Genomic DNA, 23317 nt, shown 5'->3' on the forward strand with positions numbered 1-23317 from the left:
CCTTCCAGCTGAAATTAATTCAGCAGAATATAGGGGACCTTGTCCTTTTTGAAACCAAGTACAGCAACAGATTGCTTTGAGAGAGAATAATAAGTCATTTGGGACTTTGTATTTCAGTACACTAATTCTTGTGAATTGATTGTGATATTTATTCAGCGTGATTAACTATTATATTTTCAAGCTTTGTGTTATTTTGGAGAACTTTTTAAAAACTGTTTTCTTTGCCTCATTGGGAATCACTCTTCTTTGTCATTAGGGTTATTATATTTTGTTATTATATTTACTGTTGATGTAAACGGTTAAGCAGTATTGTTTTAAAAACAGTAAAATGTTAGGACATTTCTCGTTTTTATAATAATAAATACATTCCTCACAATTTTTGGTGATTCTTGTTATTTTTAATCTTCTGTACAGCACTAAAATACGACTACAGAAGAAATGACCGATATTAATATACATAGTTCAATAAAGCAATATATTAAATTTCTTTTTTTTTTAAAAAAGGTGAAGACTAAAGTCTCTGTATTTTCACAGTCAGCAGTGATGATCTTTCCTCTCCTCTACAAACAAACAAACACACACATTTGATAACTAATTTTAGAGAAGGTCATCACTGTCAATTGTAGATTTCCAGGAATAATTCAGTTTATTGTTGCTTTTTCAATTAGCTACACTATGTAATGATGATATTGAAACAGTTGAAAGCAGGCTTTTTGATGCTGCACAAGCAAAGGCAACCCAGTACCTCATTTACATTCCTGTCCCAGTGTCTGCAGCAGATCTATAAATAGAATAGGCTACACACAGAAATTTATTATTGCAGCTGATAGCAATTTTCTTTTGCAAAGGTGTCTGGAGGCATTATTCATGAGATTCATTCTGGTAGACTTTCCAGCTGAGATTCTCTCTCCCCAGAACTGCGGGTGGTCAGTTTAGAAATATACTAATCAACTGCTATGCACAGGCTGTCACAAGACTCACTTATTTCCTTCTTTAAAAAAAATGCAGCAGTTCTCTCAGAGCCAGATTATTTTCTCTAACCTGATTGCATGGATATTGTAAGCAGTGGACAAATTTTTAAAAATCATATTTGTTTCATATATCACCACTGAAATTCCTAATGATTATGCTATTATCAGGAAAAATAAAATGGCTGTGGTTTGACATACCTCACATCATGTCTTCTGCATTCATACCCGTGGGCACATGTGACCTTATCAAGTATAAGACATGTTTCTGTTCAATACTGAAGATGTGTAGTAATCACATAAACTGACCTATCTAGCTGTCATCTGATTTCAGACATAAAACAAGGGGAAAATCAAATAAAGCCTTTAATGAAATGATATTTATACCAAGTGGTAGACAGGAATGCCTTACACTCCATGTATTCCTATTTGATTTTTATTTCCAGACTGTATCTGCCACTGTGCTACCCTTGCATACTAAAAAGATACTTCATAAAAACAGAATATGCACATTCTTACCCCTTGAGACTTATTGGGACTTATTTTTTCCCCTGTCTATTCTAATATTTTTTTCATAGTTGAGAACATAAGATATATGAAAGCAGAGATATTTCCTGTTTATTCTGGTTCAATTTCAATTGAATCACTACTGTAAGTATTCATATTTCAGTTTTCCCTGACTATGTTATCAAGACCTGTAGGTAATACCTGAATGTACAAATGGTTTGCAAAGTAAACTTTGCATATCTTGTTTTTCTTTCTTTCCTTTTTTTTTTCTGATACATGATAGAAGAGCTGTTTTTCTTTAGCTGTTTTTTTTAACCATGTTATGAAAGCAGCAGCACAAATAACTAATGAGACACATCAGAAAAAGTCACGTTTTACCATGAAAGGAAAGCTAAATTAAAATATAAAACAAAAAAGAACCTGTCAACTCAAGTCACCCAGAAAACATTCTGACATCTCCAATGCCAGGTACACAAGAAAAAAATAAGGAGGGCAAATACAAATAAATATATTATGCTCATAAGTCAAATGTCACTGATTTTCTGTGAGAATAAAACCCATCCTTTCTTAAGTATGTTTACATTTTTGTTTTGTTTTTAATTTAAATTTTCCAGTGATGCAGAAAATTGGTTTTGTGAATGCCCTAAACTCTACTCTGGAAAACTCTGCCAGTTCATGACTTGTGACGAAAATCCATGTGGAAATGGTGCTACATGTTTTCCAAAGTCCAGGCGAGATGCTGTTTGCCTTTGTCCATATGGAAGATCTGGCATTCTCTGCAGTGATGGTAAGAACTGTATGCTTCATCTTTCTTAGCACAATGTTTCTATCATTCACGGAAGCTGTGGTAAGAAACAAGTCAAATACTTGGAAGACACTAAGTGATCACTTCCCCACTTTCACTGTTGCCTACAAACACATCCATGCCCAATGCCCAGTCCCAAGCAAAGAATGTCTGAGCTGGGCACCTGCTTGGCATGTTGTTTCATAAAACAGGAAGGAAGACAGAAAGATCATAGAATCATAGAAAAGGTTGGAAGAGACCTCCAAGATCATCAGGTCCAACCATCCCCCTACCACCAATGTCACCCACTAAACCATGTCCCTAAGCACCACGTCCAACCTTTCCTTGAACATACCCAGGGACAGTGACTCCACCACCTCCCTGGGCAACCCGTCCCAATGCCTGACTGCTCTTTCTGAGAAGAAATGTCTGCTCATTTCCAACCTGAACCTCCCCTGGTGCAACTTGAGGCCATTCCCTCTAGTCCTATCACTAGTTACCTGCGAGAGGAGGCTGACCCCAGTTCCCCACACCTTCCTTTCAGGTAGTTGCAGAGAGCTATAAGGTCTCTCCTGAGCCTCCTCTTCCCCAGACTAAACACCCCCAGTTCCCTCAGCTGCTCCCCAGAGGACTTGTGCTCCCAGCCCTTCACCAGCTTCGTAGTCCTCTGGTCATGCTCCAGGGCCTCGATGTCCTTGTAGCGAGGGGCCCAAAACTGAGTAGACAAGCCAGGAAATACTGGGTAGTGGCTGAGAAAGATATTTGTCTCAGAGCTTCTTTGGACAAAACATTTTCTCCTGTAGTTTAATTTTGCTGTACCTAGGGAAGCATGACTTTGTACATTTTGTATATTAAAAGATAGTATAAGCAGTACTTTCTGGATTGTAAGAATACGACCAGGTGTTACAATTTGATGAATTTCTTGGGTCAGAAAAAAAGACAGAATAAAAATGTAATGACAAGTAATGACTGACAGATCTGCTTATAGAAGATAATTCCTGATTCTGAGCTGATTCAGAAGTGCATTTGAAATACTTTTCAAAACTAATATTAGGTAATGTTCAGGTCAGATCAAAAGACTGTGTTGTCGTTTTCATCATATCAAAAAAGTTTACCTCTTATTTAAAATTTCAATTAGAAGAATTTCCACAGTTTCCAGTAGAACATGTAGGTTTCATCCGTGTTTTCATCTCACCCCGACACTTGATAGCCAATAGTAAGTGTGTAGGTAAGTGTATAAAATGTATTGGTATTTTTCTGTCTGGGGCATTGGGACTTCATTTACTGGGATTGGTGTCTGCATATCACTTAGCCCTTGATAGATTTCTTTTCTTCCACACACTTCTCTAATTGGTCTTTGAGCCTATATGAATTTGATGTACAACATCTTGTGACAAATGGCTCCAGGTGTAAGTGTGTAGTATGTGCAGAAGTACTGCCTTGTATTTGCTTGCATGTGTCAATTGCAATGACACATTGCAATGTGTCCAATGACCTTAATGTGTCAAGATTTGTGTCAGAATGGATCTTTTAAACTTGTTCCCTATTTTGTGAATGTTCCCTGTTAACCTTATGAGTGCCTTTCCTGATTTTAGGCTTCCTCATTATAAACCTCCCAAAATTATTTCTAAAGAAGCCAGATTGTTTTCTTAGTCTTGGTACACCAGCCAGGCTGTATCCAGACTGCCTACTCTGTTCCTTTTCAGTTCTACTGCATCCTTTTTAAGATGAGGGTCCAGAGGTGACCTCAATATTCAAGGTGTGATAATGCCACAGTGGTGTTAGACATTTTTCTGTCAAAAGGACTGTCTTTTCCTTAATCATTTCTTGTATTCTATTTCTTTTTGTAAGTATGCGGAGGTTTTCACAAAACCACCTATTAAAACTCCTGAAACTCCTCTTTTTTTTGCTGACAGCGAGTTCAGAGCCCACCATTCTGTGTGTCAGGCTAGGACTGTTTCTGTCATCTGCCTCAATTTACTAGGTTCTTCCACAACTCTTTGTAGTCAGCTGTCTCTAGTGTAAACTGAGAAAGTACACAAATTCGTGAGTTTGGTTAGACTACAAACCTGAAGAATACAAAAGCACAGAAAGGATGATATTTTATTATGTGAAAAGGGAAAACTTTTTCTGGATCATTACTGTAAGAAAGAAAAATGGGGGAGAAAAAACAACTTAGTAGGTCAGAGTATAAATCTTTCAGGGTGAATAAATCCGTGACAAAAAATTATTGAAACATGAAAAATTCTTCCACCAAGCTGTGTCTTAAGAGTTTAGTAGGAATAGAAATAAAGTGAACACAGACACAAGTCTTGTTAAGATGCTCTGAAAGTTAAAATGAGCTGCAAAAGGTCTTTTTGTCACATAAACTAAAACTGAACAAAGAGGTGAGAAACACAATGCAGTGAATGCTGGGTGCAGCCTTAAGAATAGCACTAGCAAAACCAAAGCTATACATTTGGTGTGGCATTTTGAGATAATGACAGATTGCCTAATTACAATGGTGGAACAATGTAAATTGCATTAGAAACATAAGCCAATTTTAATTGTTTACTCTAACAAAATGAGTGGCTCAGATAATAAATTTATTAGAAAGAAATGATCCATAAAATTCAAAGACTAGAAGCATGCATATTTAATGAATTTTCTCCTGTTCAAGGCACAGAAATAATATTGTCTTTACTATTAAGATTAGGAACCAAGTTCATGCTACTTTGTGTCTGAAACTGAAGAAAAGCTGTTTCTCCTAGCTATTTATCAAGTAGTTGATGGTCTTCATCAACAGAAATGTTGATGAACCTATCATGTTTAAACCCTAGCATGTTTATTTGTTAGTATGAATATAGCAAATGTACCAAACAGAACTGCAGATTTTACGCCAGCACTGCTGCTCCTTCCTACCAAGAGAAAGTATTTACAAAAGACAAAGTAAAAGTAACTCAAGATGTTGACAGAGCCACGAATGAGCCCACTGCTACAGGTCTTGCCTGTGCCAGAGCTCAAAGTGCTATCAGTTGAGTTAAGTCACACTAAGAACAACATAAAACTTTACAGATATGTAAGAGAATATGATAATAAAACTGTTGTCACCATTAGAGGGGAAAAAAATGGCATGGGTTAAAAATACATCATTTAATGTGGAATGCACAGCATTCTAAAAGTGAGAAAACTATAGAGCATTATACAAATGACAAACAAGGCAAAAACTTAAAGATGGAGGGTAACTTCTATTAGACTGACCTGTATAATATGGAGAAGACAGACAAGCTCCTGGGGCTAACAAGGACTTTTCAGTTTCTGAAGGAGATGAAGCATACTGCAATCTAACCAGGCTGGGAACAATTGCTCTGTGTTTATCTTAGTTACATTATACTAGTTCAGAAATCAAGAAAAGCTTTCTAAAAGCATGTCCATTTTTTCCAAATATAAAAATAGTAAGATGCATTATCTGTCACTACACATCTTTCCTTGCTTTTATCACTAGATGACCATGTTACTCTGACTGCAACTTGACCATTATATATTGAAATCTCTCTCATGAAGCCACATACCTAAGTTATAATGGGGCAGTGGGTGGGGGGACAATAATATGGGAAGACATGAACACTAAATTGCAATTACATAAAATCACTAGGCTCCTTTCAAGCTTCTTAATATAAAGGTACCCAGCTCCACTCTCTATCGTCAGTTTTAGAAGCATTTCACTCCTGTTTGTTTGGGGGATAGGGCTGAATCTAGCAGTCCGGTAGAGGTGAGGCTGCTGCAGCTCCATACCCCAGGTCCAACCCATAGCAAGGCACAGCACACGTTCCCAGCTGCACGTGCACAGAGAGCACACATATACACCCCACATGGACATATATACCTGTCCAGTCACACAAACCACAGACACTTGGAGCAATTACACAAAGAGAGCACCAAAGGTCCCATCTTGCTCCCCTCTCTGGCTGAGCACAATGGAGGTCTGCTAGTGAGAAAAAATAGAGAGAGCTGGTACCAAGTGGATCCCATCAGTGAGAATAAATAAAGAGATGGTATAAAGTGGATTCTCTCAACAGCTGGGCTCACACCCTCAGGCTGCCCAGTAGCTGCCCCTGGATCCCAGTCTCCCCAGTTGCTGGCACCTGGATATACAAGGCCCCAAGAGCTGGCTGGGACTCCCCTGTGGTCTCTCCTTTGGGGGAGACGCACCTGGATCCCACAATGTGTCCCATGCCCCCAGGCAGCAATCCCCTTCAGTCCTAAAGGTGCTCCAGCATCATGGTTGGTGCCATGCTGGGACACTGGGGCTGAGGCTCTCCTGGGAAAGCCCAGACAGGGTGCCTGTTCCTCTGGTGCCCAATTTGGGTTTCCACCTGCCTTTGGGCTCTGTGAATCTCTGGGCTTGTGGAGATGGGCCTGTGGTGGGCTGATGGCTCTTGTGATGGGCCACAGGTATCTGGGGCAGGGCGTTAATTGAGTTCCACCACCTGATGGTGCCTCTGTGCTGCTTTCTGGAGGTGAGCTTTTATCACATAACCTAAGGCTATTGATTTGTGGTGTTAAAAGCCCTCATGAAACCAATTGATGCCTAAAAGAGGATTGTAGTCACTGGAATAGAAAACAGAAAATATTTAGCACTTTACATCACCAATATACAATAATTTGGAACAGAGATGGTGTCTGCATGGGCAGCTTGACTCAGTCTCTGAAGTGACTTAGGTTTTTTAAGCTCTGCGTGAAGGGATCTACAGCATTTAAACCGAATCCAGTTATTGATAGTAGGTTTGTGTAAAAGCAGCCAGAATTCGAGCCCTGGTCTGATAAATTTCCTTTTACATTTAATTTAGTAAAAACTGACTTACATTGTGTTTCTTGAAGATTGTAAATGAAAGTGTCTTTATCTTCCTACTCTGGTGTTTAGGATCACACTAGTGAATGAAAGTGCTTGCAAATAGTACCATTTCAGACCAAATGAACACACATTCTCCAACAGTGCTAAGAACACTTTCTATTTATGTGAAAAAAAAATTAAAATACCTCCCATATATTTAATTTTTTTACTTTTAGAAGTTGGTCAGGAAGATATATCAACAACTCATTATGGAAACAAATGAGGATTAGGTTAGAACTAGAATGGGCTGTCACCTGGAGAAATTTATCATTTCATCAGATCTGATTTAAATGAAAAATTGGAGTCCTTCCTCCACTCAAGGAGAAAGCCTGAGCTCAAACATGTCCTTATCACCATACTTGAACTCTTTTAAAATATGAGAGAATTCTAATTATAAAAATTTAAATATAAATGTGGCCAAATTACTAAGGTTAGTATGAAACACAAGTCAAGTATTTTCAGTTAGCCTAAACTATTAAAAATACTTGTCAAACTAAACAGGGTTCACCATTCTGGTACATTTAAAAAAAAAAAAATCAGTTGCTATTATCTCTGTAATCAGGCTTTTGTTCTTTTTCTCTTGCTAGTGCTCTTGCTCTTGCTCTCTCTTTCTCTCTCTCTTCTCTCTCTCTTTCTTTCTCTTCCTCTTCCTTTTCCTCTTTTTCTTTTCTTTTTCCTTTTCCTTTTCCTTAACACCTTCATGTATGTACAATCTGGGATCATCCCCTGGCTCATACAGGAGCCTGATATGTTCTGTAAAATATGAGGTCCATATGTTTGAAATAAGGTAAGGAATTCAAATATAAAAAACACAGAAATCATAAAGAGGAAATATCCAGGTGTCAGTCTGCTGCTGAGTTGTGATGGCCTCATAAATGCTCATAAAAAACATGAAATAAAAATGGTTCATTCACCAAGAATGGAAATGAACACCTGGAATTCTCAACCCTTGATGTGGTTAATTATATATTACACAAGAAATTAGGCCCTTCTGAAAAGCTGTTGGTCGTAATAGGAAGCATTTTGCTATGCTTCAGGAGTCAAGGGCGAACACTTTGTATACACAGAGATAAGTTTAAAAGAAAGAGAAGCATTTCAAAGGAGTGTGCATTGTGAAGATGAGTAATTGTGTAAACTGCAGTCTTTTAGACCAAGCTGCGGAGTTTATTTTAGTTTCGCTATATGAAGGTATAGCTGTGACTAGATAAAATAGAATCCTAACTGTGACATTGTGTTTGATGAACACACACTGAAAAGGGCTGTGCCCAGCATGTATTCACAGCACTCTGTAAGTATGTTCATTGCAACACATTTCTGAGCAACATTTATGGTAATGTTTGCCAGTCCAGAGGGTCTGGCCTGTGTTTTCTGTAGGATGTATTCCCCCATGTATAAAATTCATTTCGAAGTGCTGAAGTGGGAATAGCCACTTGCTCCAAAATCTGTGGAGTGAAAATCAGCCTGCAAGTGAAGTGTTCTCTGCAGCTATGTTTGTCACACAATGTCACCTTCAAAGTTTCTTACATCTGCAGACTAAATTGCGCAGTTCAGTGATGGTGGATGCCCAAGGGGAATTTCCTCAGATAAAAAAAAAAATGCCTCACAAGGCTTTTGGTCAGTAGTGAGAAACTTTGGGGAATGCTGATCAGGATTTCTCTTTTTCCTGTTCAAGTGAATTTATTTTCTGGATCATTTGCTTTTATCTGGGCCTTAATTTCCCTCTTTCCTTCCCTCCAAAGTAAGGTATGTCATAAAAATTGTACAAAACACACATACACACAGTCACACGCACACACTTGATGTCAATGCTATATTACCAGTTTTTCAGATTCATATGTTCATCCTTGAGCAGTGAAATCAGTTTTATTATATCAAATCTTAGCTTCCACTTAGAAGTGAAAAAATTACTACTCCATAGAGTTACAGAAATAAGCTAAGCTAATAGGGCCCATGGGCTCCATAACAATACCAAGTAACTATACCACTAATCCCACAAAACAGATAAAATGAATGCTTGAGATATTTTTCGTGGGGGAGAGCACACACCTGAATTTGCCGTTATGTGGATCACTAACTCCTCATATGGTAGTCTTCCAGACATCACGATCTTCTGCTACACCCTTGAACTCTCAGTTGGCGCAGATCCTTCATGCAGCTCAGGCTACCCTTACCTTTACCTCCTTGCATTTCACAGAGCTTCTGGTAAGGAAAGTGGGTTGATTGTTAAAGAAAACAGTTTTTTACGTAGAAATAGCAAAACCTGTAGAATAAATACCAGCTTAGTTCGCTCATTTAACCTCTCCTTCACAAGTTTTCTGTATCTGTTACCTGTCCGTACAACAAGACTTCTCTCTCATTTCCACTGTTAGTCCCTGAGTACCTCCCTGTCCTCCCTATCCCTCTGCTTCTTTCCAGGCACAAAGGACAGGGGAGTTGTAGCAGAAAGTTCATCTCCCTTCACCTGTCAGCCAGCAATCCCTGATCTGATACCTTGTAATGTAATGCCATGCACAGAAAGAGGTTCCTGCCTCAGAGGTACCTGCACAGAGGTACCTTCCCTGTGCCAGAGGTCTGCATGCAAATTAGTATTTAAAATCGGCCATTGTGAATATATATTGATTTATAGAAATGTATTTGTAATTTGCTTTGCTTTGTTAAGCCAGCCATTTTCATTAGGAGCATAGCTTGTCACTTAAACACCTATCCTTCTTGCTGCCTCCTTAGAAACATGATGACTAAGAGCACGAACAGACCAGCAGCACTTAAAATATTTTTTGTAAACTCAGCAAAGGAAATATTTTTCACTCTGTTCATCCATATTTCTATGCTCAAGAGCAAGATTTTGTTTACTAAAAGCTGTACTGCAAACCAACAAAAGGAATGGTGTCTGCAGAATTTCATGACAACAAAGGACACATTTCTGAAGACTTTTATACATCTTGGAAGGCTGGAAAATATAATGTTTACCAGTTATTCCCATTTCAGTATTGTCTTCTCAAGTATGTGAGTTGTTTTTTAGGAGAATTGATTAATACTCGTCCCAAAAAGTATATGGCTGCTCATCCTGGAGCCACGCACTCAGCTGATAACTGTTCAGAGATAGTCAATTATAATGTAAAGAATTGGCTTCTCTGATTGTAATTCTACAGCCTAAAGTCTTCACCTCTTTTTTATCCCATTCATCTGTCTTGTTTTTTACAATGAATTGTAAAGCTGTGGTCGAAGATGTATTGGCAGTGAATGCTGAAAGGAACATTTATTTTAACTCATAACAGAAAATTCAAAGATAATGAAAACATTTTTCTCTTTCTTCCTTGTCACTTTATTCTCTCCTCTTTGTTAAGATTTTTTTCAAACTATACTTGTTTTTTTCACCTCCCACTTTTGTATTCACCTCTGATGAAATGTACAGTCCTAGGGAAGTAGGTAGCCAACCGTATTTATATATTTATATAATGGGATAATTTGTCATTATTTGTTTGTGAGGCAATGGGACATATCATACCTTATTACCTGTTTTGTACTGGGAGTGCAGAATAGGACAGTGATAAATGGCATAAGACTGACAGAGAGACACAGGACAAGATCAAGGACAAAAAAGTTGATAAAAGGCTTCAAGTTCTCTGTCAGAGCTGTTTGTGTTTTAGGCACAGTTAATCTGGAGTGTGGCTTTGCATGGCTCATAAGAATAGCCTTTGGGACACAACTCTGTGCTTTATAACTTCATACTGTACACTGCAAAAGCAGTGTGGGAATCTGGCTTGGATGGTAGCTAGGCAGGAAAAGGAAAATAATAATGGAGCCCAGTGGAGACAGCTGTGCCCTCTGCTCTTCCTTCAGCAATAAGTGTTTTTAAAATAACATTTTGAAGGACTGTTTCTCAAGGAAAAGAGGGCTGCAAGATTACACAATTTTCTACCTTGGCTCCATACATTTGTAACGAAAAGATAGAGAACAAAAGGAAAAGGTAGAGTTGTATTACTTGATATGAATTTACCAACTACTGTGTTCTTCATATAGTTGTGAGTTTTTTGTTTGTTGCATTTTTAAGTTAAAAATATGTAAGAGTATGGCAAAGTAGTGTGTTTAAAATTTAGACTAACAAAGGTCATTGTATGAAAGATATCTCAAAGACTGAACATTTTACACCGATACATATTTACTGTAACCTTTCAGGTTTTGATGTGATTGGATAAAGACCAGTTGATAAATAATACTTAGTGCAGAGAAGAATCATGATTTAAAATGTGGCATAAAACTATAAGCAACCACCCAGAAACAGATAAAACATGGATAAGTATCTCCTGACAAGTTAGATTTATTAGATTAGCCTGAAATGCAAGCTTTTGACTCAGGATTAATTAACATATCTACTTTTTACCCTCCAGAGATCACCGTAGGGAGGAGTATTTATGAACACTTGCTGTGTGTACCTGCCTGCTAAAGACAGGGTAGTTAATTAGACACTGCAGCTCACTTTTAGTAGGTGTCAGAATCTGCTCCAACACTGGAGAAAACTGTGAGGAACTAAAACAAAATAACTTATAACGGTTTTCACAAAATATGCCTGTGGGGCTACAGTTGCCTTGTGTGTTATTTCTTCATTTGGTGACCACACGCCTTATGTAAGTATAGTGCCATACGGTGGTTGTGCACCACTTTGGGTAGCATCCAGGCACTGCATGCACAGGGGAGAGAACAGACACAGAGGGGAGCAAGGGTGGGATGTGAGGGCTGGTTGACAAGTGCAGGTAGTCCGTCCAAGAGCCAACAATAAAGGAAGACAGTCTAATTGGGGAATTATTTGAAATTTCCCAAACCTCTCAGTGGGTCTGAGCTCCTCATCCAGAGAAGAGGCCATGCCCTGCAGCCTGCTGGCCTCTCTAATAACCAAGGTTACGCAAATCTTACGCTTAGCCCAATATTAATGAATGACTGGATTTACTGTCGTTTTGACCTGCGTAATTGTACTACTGATTTTTGTTTGTTTCTGTGCTGCTATTCTGAGGTAAATTGTTTATCCTGAAAGCCATTGGTTGGTGGTGTCTGTTACTGTATCCAGAAGCTCTAGCACAGCAGTGATGCCTTAAGCGCCTACATGCTGGATATGTTATTAAGAGTACTTCACAGCCCCAGCAAAATGCATGGTTACACTCAGAACTGGGCAAAAAGGCCATAAAGGGATTTAATTATCATAGAATCATTCAGGTTGGAAAAGACCTCTGAGATCATCTAGTCCCACCTTTAACCTAGTACTGACAAGATGATGAGCGGAGATGTTCATGTAGCCAAAAGATGCAAATTAAGAAAATTATATCTTGTCAGGGATTTTGAAAGGGGCTGGGCTCAGACACCCAGGGGTAAGAAACTGAAAAGCTTAATATGCAAGGAATGCTTAGTGGTTATTGTGCTCTAGCCTGGAGTTTAGACATCTATACTCAATTCTTTGGTCCACTTCAGCCATTGTGTGCCGCTTTGAAAACATAATTTAGTTTCTGAGTGTCCTACAGTTCCTATTCTTTAAAACCAGAACAACAACAACAAAAGTTTCCTTATTTCACAGAGAACTATTTCAGAATTTCTAAATCATTCAGCTTTACGGCAATGGATACCAAAAACAAAGGAGATGCAGACTGGGAGGTAGTTGCAGGATACAGAGAAGGTAGGCTTAATCCCACCTAACTTTAGAGGCCTATAATACTCTCCTCCGACTTACTGCCCAAGACTGTTTATGTACTTGGTGGGGTCAAATTAGCGTTTTAGAATGCTAGTCACCTGACCTATATTAGTGGTGTGTTTTAGAAGAAGCTGCATCCTAAATGTGCTTAATGTTTCTACTGACAAAACGTATAACCTGGGGTAGCCAGCTGTTACATCTGTAGCATAGATGCCCTCAAGTGGTCAGATCGCTGCCACCCATGGTGTACTTGTGCACATTGCTTCTAACAAGTGGGAGGCTTAGGACTTAGATGTCTCTTTCTTATTGTAAATAAATAATGAATAAAATAGAAATAGGCAAGTAATACTGTGAAATGAAAAAAGTATAACAAATATTAAATGCCAATATGATTTTTTTTATTGTGACAAAGAAACAATTATTACACGCCAGATTTATTTATTTGTTTATTTATTTTTGTAAGAGTGCATAAGTTATGATGCCATGTAAGCCTTCTCTTTATGGAGAACTTGAAAGTAAAGTGCAATTCTTATACTCAAATAGTGGGTACCCAAAGCGTAGGTAAAATTGCAGTGTAGGTAAGGTTTAAACCAGAATGTTTATCGTGTTTTGGATTGAAGAAAGAGCTCCCATCTTCTTCCCCTGAACAGATGTTCGTTCAAGGTACATCCATGTTAAAGGTCATGGATGTAAGCCATTCATTAAGGGTCCTGTGAGAAATAGCTGTCCTGCCTTCAAGAACTCTTAAGTAATGTGTCACGTTGACATTCTCTGATACATCTTCTTCAGTATGGTCTTCCCACCTTGCACAGTGTTCTTCAAAACATGTCACTTCTATCTAGGTGTTTCTAACTTGACTATCACTGAGGCATCCATTAGACTCTAAACTGATATTTCTAAGTATTTTAAGCATATTTGACAATGTCTGTCAAGGTTTTGACATTTGATGGCACATGGGTTGCAATTATTCTTGTTTAAATGACCAAAGAGATATGTTCTTTGTTGAGAGTAAGATGTTTGAACCTTTTTTTCTAGGACATGTCAAAACTGCAGTGAATTGAAACTGATATACAGTAATCTAATACAGTTATGCATCAACTTTCTCTATGTTGTGTAGCACCTGGTCAGTGGGAGTACTATCCTCCTAGTGTCCGGGTCCTACTGTTGTAGTTCACTTTGTAAGGCATTCCTTTGTCAATGTTTAAATCCATCTAAATAGGGAGAATTACCTGGCTCCGTGGACGTACATGATAGAAATTCCTTTTCCAGTTATAAAGTCAAGCATGAATAGAAAACAATATGAAGTTCTTCATTATAAGATCTTGTCTCTTAAATATTTTGTGTTGTATTAGATGATAGATAGATAGCAAGAAAATAGAAGGGGGGAGAGAGAGAGAGAGAGAGAGAGAAAGAAAAAGAAAAGAAAGAAAGAAAGAAAGAAAGAAAGAAAAGAAAGAAAGAAAGAAAGAAAGAAAGAAAGAAAGAAAGAAAGAAAGAAAGAAAGAAAGAAAAGGAAGAAAAAAGAAAGAAAGAAGGAAAGAAAGAAAGAAAGAGAGAAAGAAATGAAAGAGAGAAAGAAAGTTCACATTAAAGGAGCTATCTGTCATAGCTTCCTGAAAATAAAAAAAAAATTGAGAACTTGAGCTGTCCTCAGCCATGTTGAGGTAGTCTGAGAGAATACTAGTGGACTGAGGCCAACACCAGATTTAGAGAGTTGAGAGTTGTGTTTCTTCTTCAAATTCACATGACTCATGAAGTTCTAAGACCTGAGGTTACATTCAATGAGACTATGTTGAGAAGAACAAAATCATTGCCGGTTTTCTTGTAATTAGGACAAAACAACCATTTCATATGGAAATTTCCTGGCTCCTGTTTGAAATCACAGAACAAGGCATAATGTGCCACATGTGAAGTAGTGCTTAATAAATGGGACAGTACACACTGTATTGCTGTGGACTTGAATTTTGTGCCATTAAAGGTTTTCAACGGCTACATCTGCACCTTTTGTCAGGTTCAGATAATAAAGTAATCAGTGTCAATGTGGCAAATTTCTCAGGGTGCAAATTTAGAAGTAGATTCCACAAACTAGAGGTGGTGATATCATTTACACAATTACATTTGACTGTTTCTCCCAGTAAGTATTTAGGGCTAGATGTTTAAAGGTACTTAGGCTAACATAGATTTACTTGGGGAAGATTATAATTCTTGACTAGGATTTCCCAGTCTGGTTTGTACACACTGCTTCTATGCATTCCTTCCTCCCCCAGTCTGTCCTACTGCCATCATTAGTAAAGCTAGATCCAGCCACACTTGGTGCTCAGATCAATTGCGTATAAGTGCTTAAATCTTTAAAATCTAGCCCCACACCCAGTCTTTCAGGATTAAGCTTTACTCAGCTACTCTGCCTTTCTATCCTGTTTTTCACTAAATCATATTGTCAATACAAGCATTATGTTATCTTTGCTCTGAGCACTGACTGCAAGAATTGACAGCAGCCTGGATACTTGGCTCCAGCAGGCGGCCTTGGTGCCATGTGGGTGCTTGAACCAGAACTCCACTGACTGTTTACCACTACAGATAGATGTCTACAGACTTGATGTTATTTGCATTTTTATCTGCTTTTTAAATTCTACCATTTTTTACCGTATAAACTTCTGCATCACAAAACTGTTAGGTTTTTGAATGAATTTGTAACTTTTACGGCTTTTGAGGAAGCAGGAGCTGGCAAACTATTTTAGAAAGCTAAATGCTTTGTTTTGTCAATGCCCAACAAGTTTTTATTAAAGTGATCCTTAATAATAATAATAATAATAATAATAATAATAATAATAATAATAATAATGTTAAATTAATTGTCAGTACTGTAAATTTTACATTTTATATACTAAATTCCCGGATATTCAAAAATTTCAAAGGGTATAGGAAATAATGTGAAACAATATAATTCATGTAGGTCCTATTCACAGCACTGTAAACTCATCATATCATGATGATTATTTCTATTACTTCTCCACCTGTGAAGAAATACTATTCCTTAACCTCTTCAGTATATCCCTGTACTCATTTTCACTGAGATGTGTGTAAGATGGCATTTCTTTTAACAGGAGAATTTCTTTGTGTGTTTTCTTTTGTCTATCTGAGCTCTGAGTAAATATTGCAGTGTATTTCAGTTTATAACAATACTATACAGAGACCAGGAGATGGCAGTAGTTGCCAGCAATTCAGTTGTAAAAGAGGGGCTGTTTGTAAAATTAGAGGAAAAACTGAGCTATGTCTGCATGTATGTAAAATATTACAGCATATCAACTTTTTGGTATTATTTATTAAGTTTTAATTCTAGAACAGACTATTAAATACAAATTGCAAATACGTATGTTAAAGAATTTGCCCTAACACTGAATTTCTGTTTCTTTTAAATGCAGTTATTAGTATTAGCCAGCCCAGTTTCAGTGGCACAGATGCTTTTGGCTATACTTCATTCCTAGCTTATTCTACAATCCCAAATATCACCTTCTACTATGAATTCCGCTTGAAATTTCAGTTGATAAATCACCAGTCAGCTTTACAAGATAACCTGATATTTTTCACTGGACAAAAGGGCCAAGGTAAGCCTTATTATTGTTACATATTCTTACAGACTTTAGAATATTCATCAAGCAAGTAGGATGAAAATATACACAGCTTTTTCTTATTTCTTTTCATGATATAATTTCATTGGGAAGAAAATAATCTCTTCAATACTTTATAGTTTTGTAAACACACAGCAAACAATCAGTGTTTTGGTGGTGCTGGTGGTAGTGGTTTTGTTGTTGTTGTTGTTCTTTTATCTTTTTCCATAGAGGAGAAGTGTAACTGTTAACTTTAATTACTGGAAACATTTAATCTGATGCTTGAGGTAGCAGATTTCTGAAAAGGTTCTCTTTTCAGTCGCAAACATTTCATTGTCGATTAAATTTATTTATCGATTACATTATCAATTACATTGATTTGGTGGCCACTTTTGAAACATGCTGCCTCAAATCTTCTTACATGGACACTCATTCTATTGGAAAATCAGTTCATCTATCCAGCGTGTCACAGCCACCCTGTCATTTCTTCTTCCTGTGTCCTCAAACAACCTGCCAGAGGAACAGCCATGAATTGCTGCTGTTATCACAGTGGCTGCACTTCCATGGCCCACAGGACTGAAATACAGCCCTGTGGCAGTGAGAATTGGACTCTGTGTTCTTTATGTGAAATACTAGACCCTAACCTTGACATCACTCAATGCAAGTTAACCCAAGGTAGCTATAAGTTCAGCTGGAATCTGTACAGCAAGATATTCAACTTGGTCTGAATAACACAGCTGAGAAGTGGGTTATATAAATCTGCTTACAATACATGCACTAAGATTTTAACAATGTTTTACGTATCTGCACAGCAGCCCATGTAGTAGACTGACATAGACTCAACATTGAAATGGAGTAAAATATTACTGTTTGTGTTTTATCCATTTTAGCATCACTGTCAAGACAGGACCTACAATACTGATGAAAGTTAGGAAAAGGGTTAATGAAATGTTAATGCAGATATACAGGAGTCAGTGTAGAAACTACTTAATAGCTCATAGATCATTGGAAACATATTACTCATTTTTACCATAGTTGTTTCTGCAATTGGAATTAACTTTTGGATTTAGAGCTGTTGAATGAGATTGTCAAAGCCTAGAAGGGAGGTTTGGTGATGTGCCTTTATGTCTAATTTACGTACACATTGCACAAAATTACTTCAGTACATCATAGCAATAAGATACAGGGTGTCCTCAGTTTACTGTGTTCATGCATTAGGGGCATTTTTAGTCTTGTTTTCTGTTAAGTTTCTTAAGAACTGAAGTTCCTGTACATTCTGTGGCAGACAGGGGAGTTAGCCCATTGCAATGCAAACTAACACGTCAGCTTAGAATGGCTTGGCAGTTTACATATCTGTGATGTAATTAAGCTGGTTACTTTTCATTTGGGAAGATCCTGTCAAATTTAGTTAGTGCAGCTCCGTTGATCAGTTGTACTTCACTGTGCCATGATACCTCGGTACAGCACATGGACCAACAACCACAAGCTGATTTACTTAATTTATCGAGTTGGATATCCAAATTAGCTTAATACAAATATTAAACCACTGGAAGTGTATTAAACACAAAACTTTGCTTTGCCTCTGTGTGTGAATCTGGCTTTTCTATGACTTTTCTGTGTGAATTTGGCTTTTCTATTTTCCTTTTTCCTTTTTTTTTTTTTTTCCCTCCTTTAGTGAAACATGGTCAGGCTTGGGTGATGCTGCTAACTGAATTATATTGAACAGCATTTTGATTGCATCCAGGTCTACCACTGGTGCCACATTTTACTTCCATAACAGTCCCTGGTTTATTCCCTGGCAGCTTTTCCTTTCACTTACTAATTATTTATTGTTGCAGATGAAGGAAATTTTGTGTTTTTCAGCTAACAAATTAGAAATGGTACATGGAGTCATTGGATCATTGCCAAAACATTTCCATCCAGTCATTCGGAAAGCAGTTTTCAGAAACCAGTGTCCCCATTATTAAATTTTAATAATAATAATAAATATCTCTTTTGTAATACAAATACAAATGAACACTCCTCTCAATGAGAAAAAACAAACCACAGCATTTATACACGTTTCTGCAACCTTGGGAACAGAATTTCAAACTGTCAGTACAGAAACTGTAGGACACATAACCAAACAAAAATTATAACCATTTGTCCACTGCCTTTACTTGGGATAGAAAAAATGCAAATATAAAATTAACATCATAAACGGTGAAAAATAACCTGAATTTCTTTTTGAGCTACAATGATCAAAACAGAATGCAATAAATAAGTAAATAAATAAATAAATTGCTTACATATAATACAGATCCAAACAGCTGACTCAATTTCTTTGCACTGAAGTCTGTTTCAAAAAGCCCTGCCTGCAAGACGTGCCCTGTAGTGTCAAAGTTATTGTGAAGAACAGTTCTTGCAGCCATATTAAGCTGAACTGAGGACAAAAAAGATTATTAGTGGATCTTCCATGATGTCATTTTTATTTACCAGAATACTAGCATTCTGAGCTTATTATGTAGTTGTCAAGTGGAAACTTGTCTTTTTATTATTCAGCATCTATTTTTTTTCATGAGCACTGCCAGCCAGTAACAATACATTTCTGCACCTCCGTGTCAGATCAGGGGTGGGCAGCAGCTCACCAGCTGTCAGCAAGACCAGGAAGCAATGAGGTGCCAGGTGAACTGCTCTGTAGCAGTTTTATTAATTTTCTTCTTCGTTCAAACGGCTGGGGACATTGAGTAACCCCCATTCTCATTACCAGAAATCAGCATTTCCTACCAAGTGAACTTTGCCTATTTCACTGGGAGGAGATGCTGTTTTTCCTACAATTTACTTTTATTGAGTATCAAACAATAATGCTCTCACTATGAGAAGTATGAGATTTTTCACAGCCTGTAATCTTGCTGTAAGGAAGCATTTTTAATATTCTGTGTTCCCTTTTCTCCATTTCATTCCATTTCTCTTAGTTAGCATTCTCTTGCAGTATCCCACTTAACTCCCCTTTCCTGTCATCCCTGCCTAGATTGTCTACGCAGACACAAAACAAGGATGGGATCATTGTTCATTTCCAGGCTCTGACCAGCTTCTTTGTTCTTTTATTCTGTTAATATTTCTGGATTACAATCCCCAAGTCAGTTTTCATCTCACGTTAATTCCCATATTATATTTGAACTGAATTAATGTTGTGTCTAACCTCTTGTGAAGTATGATCAAATGATGTCTAATACACTGATGTCTAACATGTTCTTCCTCTTACCCTACAAAGCCTGTAAATCAAAAGTCACCCTATCTCTAATATCTCACCTAACTTAGTGCTGAAACTCTCACAACAGTCAGACTAACTGGCCTCTGGATTTCTCCTGGTCATAGCAGACACGTCCCCTGCTTTTGGTCTCAGGTTTGTGGCTGACCCCTGGCTTGGGCTAGAATTCTTAAAAAAAAAAATCTCCTGTTCCCACAGTCTGGGTCAGAAGTTGCCACACTGTACATGCATAGGGTGTCCGTGGCAAGGTGCTGGCAGCCTCACAAGCTTTCTTGCTCCTGCTCTTGTCTCCACCCCACCTCCCATCCCAGTGAGGAGGGTGAGTGAGTGAGCAGATGGATGGGAGCATGGCTGTTAGCTGAGGCTAACCCACCCACCTCAGCATGAAATATGGTTGATTTGATACCTTTCATCCACACTGGATTTTTGTTCTGTCCATGATAACTCTGACCAGTGCCATTAGTGTAAAACCTCCTTAAAATAATAACAATTTACCCAGAACAAAATAATCTTAGAGAGAAAAATCTTAAGAATCTATCAACGTCAGGAAAAAAATACATATCGCATGCATAGATTTTCTCTAAGACTTTACTGACTTCTTACATCTCTTCCTACCCTAAGTAATCATATTGTCACATTTCTGTTCATAGTTAAATAAGCTTATGTCCTTGTGGAAGTTAACAGCTTATCTCTTGTGTGTTTAAGAGGGGTTACTAAGAAGAATCCTAGAAAGGAAATTCCAATTACATAACAGTATTAAATGTTAAACTCTTTTTTTTTTTTTCCTGAGGTTATAGAGTGTTTACAGCATTATATTCACCTTACAATGTTTAGCTGATGTAGTAATTTCACATCCATCACAATGCCCGATGTTCCTCTGTAAATTTCTTTACAACTTTCAGATTTTTTTGTTCTATCACCTTTGTAAATATAATTAAACATTAAAATCTGATGATTGACACTCTTCCACTCACAGCAGTCCAGTGTTTTTTCAGACATTGCTCTACTGAAAGAGAAGCACACACGGAAAGAGTATATTTCCTCTATGTCTATTCACAGCCTCTGCTGCAGTCTCTGACCATAAATGAATGGGTTTTGTCACATTTTCCCCATAATGCAGGAAAAAGTACAGTGCTAAAAAAAGTCTCATTTGTAGATAATGATGTTCACTGTCACCTTTTGGATTTATCTGTTCAAGAATGTGCAGATCTTGGAATTTTCTGACTTGAGGGACCAACCAGTTCTCCCTTTGATTTCACCATAGCTGCAGCCAGCAAGGACCCCTGCTTTGGAGTTAAACTGCAGGAGATACTTCAGGGCTATTGTTTGACTGTTCTATTGTTCTTTTGAAGAATTTCTGCTAGTGATAGCATATGTTGACCTAAATGTAAAGAAATTAATTTATGTGCTGCAAATTTACAAAGAAATTAGTTCTAAATTGAAAGTTTAAGAAAAATTCAGAAAATTGAGATGTGAATATTCTGACCAGAGAAACTTCAGTAATAAATACTCTAGAGTTAACAACAGATACAGAAGAAGAAAGAGTGGGGAATTTTGAGTGATGTGAGGTCCCCTTCCTTCCACCCTTCCACGCAAACCACCTACTACTGCTACAAACTGCTGCCTCCAGTAGCTGTGTTCTACACCTGGCTCTTACAAAGGTCTCTCCCTAGCACCAGCTAAGTGCTAAGCACCAGTGCTTGGCAATCCCTAACCAGGGGTAGCTGTAGTAAAGTTTTTGGATGTTTCTGGGTCATGGGCAGCTGGCCGAGCTTGAAGCTCCTTGAGCTTCCCCGGGCTCATAAACCTATGGTTTCCCTTACCTTGTCCTAACCTCATAGTAGCAGTTACCCTCAAGTTCTGAGGCTGTTGGTTATTAATGTTTCAAAAGAAAAGTATTTATCGTGAAAGTGTATTGGGATAGAATTAAGCCATGGATTCTGCAACTTGGAATTTCAAGGTTTTTTTGTGTTTTTTTTTTGTTTGTTTGTTTGTTTGTTTGAAGTATGATTTAGACTTTGAAGGAGGTTGCGAATCTATTCGTATTGCAGGCAGAGGAACAGCAATGACTACTAAACCCACCAGGCTCAACAGGATTTGTGGCTGTAACTAACCTACCCTACTGGAAAGAAAAAAAAAAAAGGAAGAAAAAAAAAACTTCCTTCAGAAAACCTATAAATAGTTTATAAATCTCTGCAATTTCTCTTTTAAATCCACAAGAATACTGGAATTTGTGTTATAAGCTGAACAGTGGATGTTAAAAGTAGCTTAAAAATTTAAAACCTTCCTGCCTAAAATTTTCCCAAACTGATGTATTTTCTGTGGATTTGAAGAATATTTTATGCCTCAGTATTCACTGAATCCTGGAAGAAGTAGCTATTCTGCTTTTGTCTTTTCAGGTCTGAATGGAGATGATTTTTTGGTGTTAGGCCTCCGTGATGGCAGAGTAGTATATAGCTACAATCTAGGTTCTGGCACAGCAACAATCATTAGTAAACCACTTGATCTGACACTCAAAATTCATGTCATCCATCTTGGCAGATACCTCCAGAAAGGCTGGCTGAAGGTAAAAATTATATATATATTTATTTTAGAAGGATAGACTGTTAGATGATAGTGTTCTCCCCCCATACACCCCTCCATTCAATATGGAAATCTTTAAAATGACTGTTTTATATTTCCCTGTTAAGTTTGGAGGGTTCTCTTCTTTAGACTTTCCCAAATAAGGTAGAATGCTTTGTTGTAACAAATATAAATGTTTTATTGAAAGGTGGATGATCAGAAGAATAAAACTGTCACTTCTCCTGGAAGACTAGTTGGACTCAATGTCTTCAGTCAGTTTTATTTAGGAGGCTATCATGAGTATACTCCAGAACTCCTACCAAAGGGATCCAGATTTAAAAACAGCTTTCAAGGTAAAGATTATACTGTTTTAAATTCCTGTTAAAACATGTGTCAGCTTGTTTCAGTTGTCTATGAAATAAGGATCGAAAAACTCTATCCTAAAAGGAAACAAACTAAAATTTATTTGGCTGAAATTCGTTTGGCTTTTTCATTATTACCCTATGGAGACTAAAAAATGTGATGCAAGGAGAGGCTTTGCTAAATATTTTTAACACTTCCTGTTTCTGATAAAAACAGAAGTTTTGCCATGTTATCATTTCTTCTTATCTGCCCCTGTTGTACTGTATCGTTCCAAAACAGTTTCCTTTCCCTATGGCAAAGTAATTTAGATTCTTCTCCCAGCTAGTTCTAGCCATTGTCACTGGCAGTGCTGGTTTGGGTAATTGTTTTCATGCTGAAGACTCCTTTCTGATAGGGCATCATAAAATCTGATTTTTTATTTTTTTCCCTGACATTATGTTTTTTCCTCTCGACAGGTTAGGTGTCTGTAATGCCTATAAGGAATATTTCAGCTATTTATATAACAGATGATAATTCCTACCTCTAAGCTTCATATTTTAAGCTCTGTAGAAATCTTAATTCAACTTCTATCAGTTGGATTTGCAAAGGATTTGCTCACAACACTTGTTTATATGCATTCCTTAGTTCTATAGAAAAAAAGTGCTCAAAATTTGTTAGATAAACTTCAATTTGTTTTAAACACTGGAAAGCCTTTCACATGAATGTAAAACATTTTATTGCAGAGC

General features: G+C 37.5%; 1 protein-coding gene and 1 long non-coding RNA gene across 5 annotated transcripts in view; one reads left to right on the top strand and one right to left on the bottom strand.

Moving 5' to 3' along the window:
* The window catches only part of LOC308191587, a 48085-nt gene extending 26269 nt beyond the window's left edge, over window positions 1-21816 (bottom strand). The window contains exons 1-3 of one of the 4 annotated variants that reach the window (XR_013948149.1): window positions 18706-21816; window positions 9179-9331; window positions 6165-6223 (exon numbers count right to left, since the gene is read on the bottom strand). This is a non-coding gene — a long non-coding RNA (uncharacterized lncRNA). Of the gene's footprint in view, window positions 1-6164; window positions 6227-9178; window positions 9332-18705 lie in introns of all 4 variants that reach the window. The other 3 variants (XR_013948150.1, XR_013948151.1, XR_013948152.1) reach the window with 3 other exon arrangements.
* The window catches only part of EYS (eyes shut homolog), a 959435-nt gene that overhangs the window by 895447 nt on the left and 40671 nt on the right, over window positions 1-23317 (top strand). The window contains exons 43-46 of the mRNA XM_080584128.1: window positions 2090-2262; window positions 16232-16414; window positions 22067-22233; window positions 22438-22582. Coding sequence (XP_080440254.1) covers window positions 2090-2262; window positions 16232-16414; window positions 22067-22233; window positions 22438-22582 — 668 coding nt within the window. The remainder of the gene's footprint in view (window positions 1-2089; window positions 2263-16231; window positions 16415-22066; window positions 22234-22437; window positions 22583-23317) is intronic.

Source organism: Anser brachyrhynchus (assembly GCF_964034855.1).
Source record: "Anser brachyrhynchus genome assembly, chromosome: 3".
NCBI lineage: Eukaryota > Metazoa > Chordata > Aves > Anseriformes > Anatidae > Anser > Anser brachyrhynchus.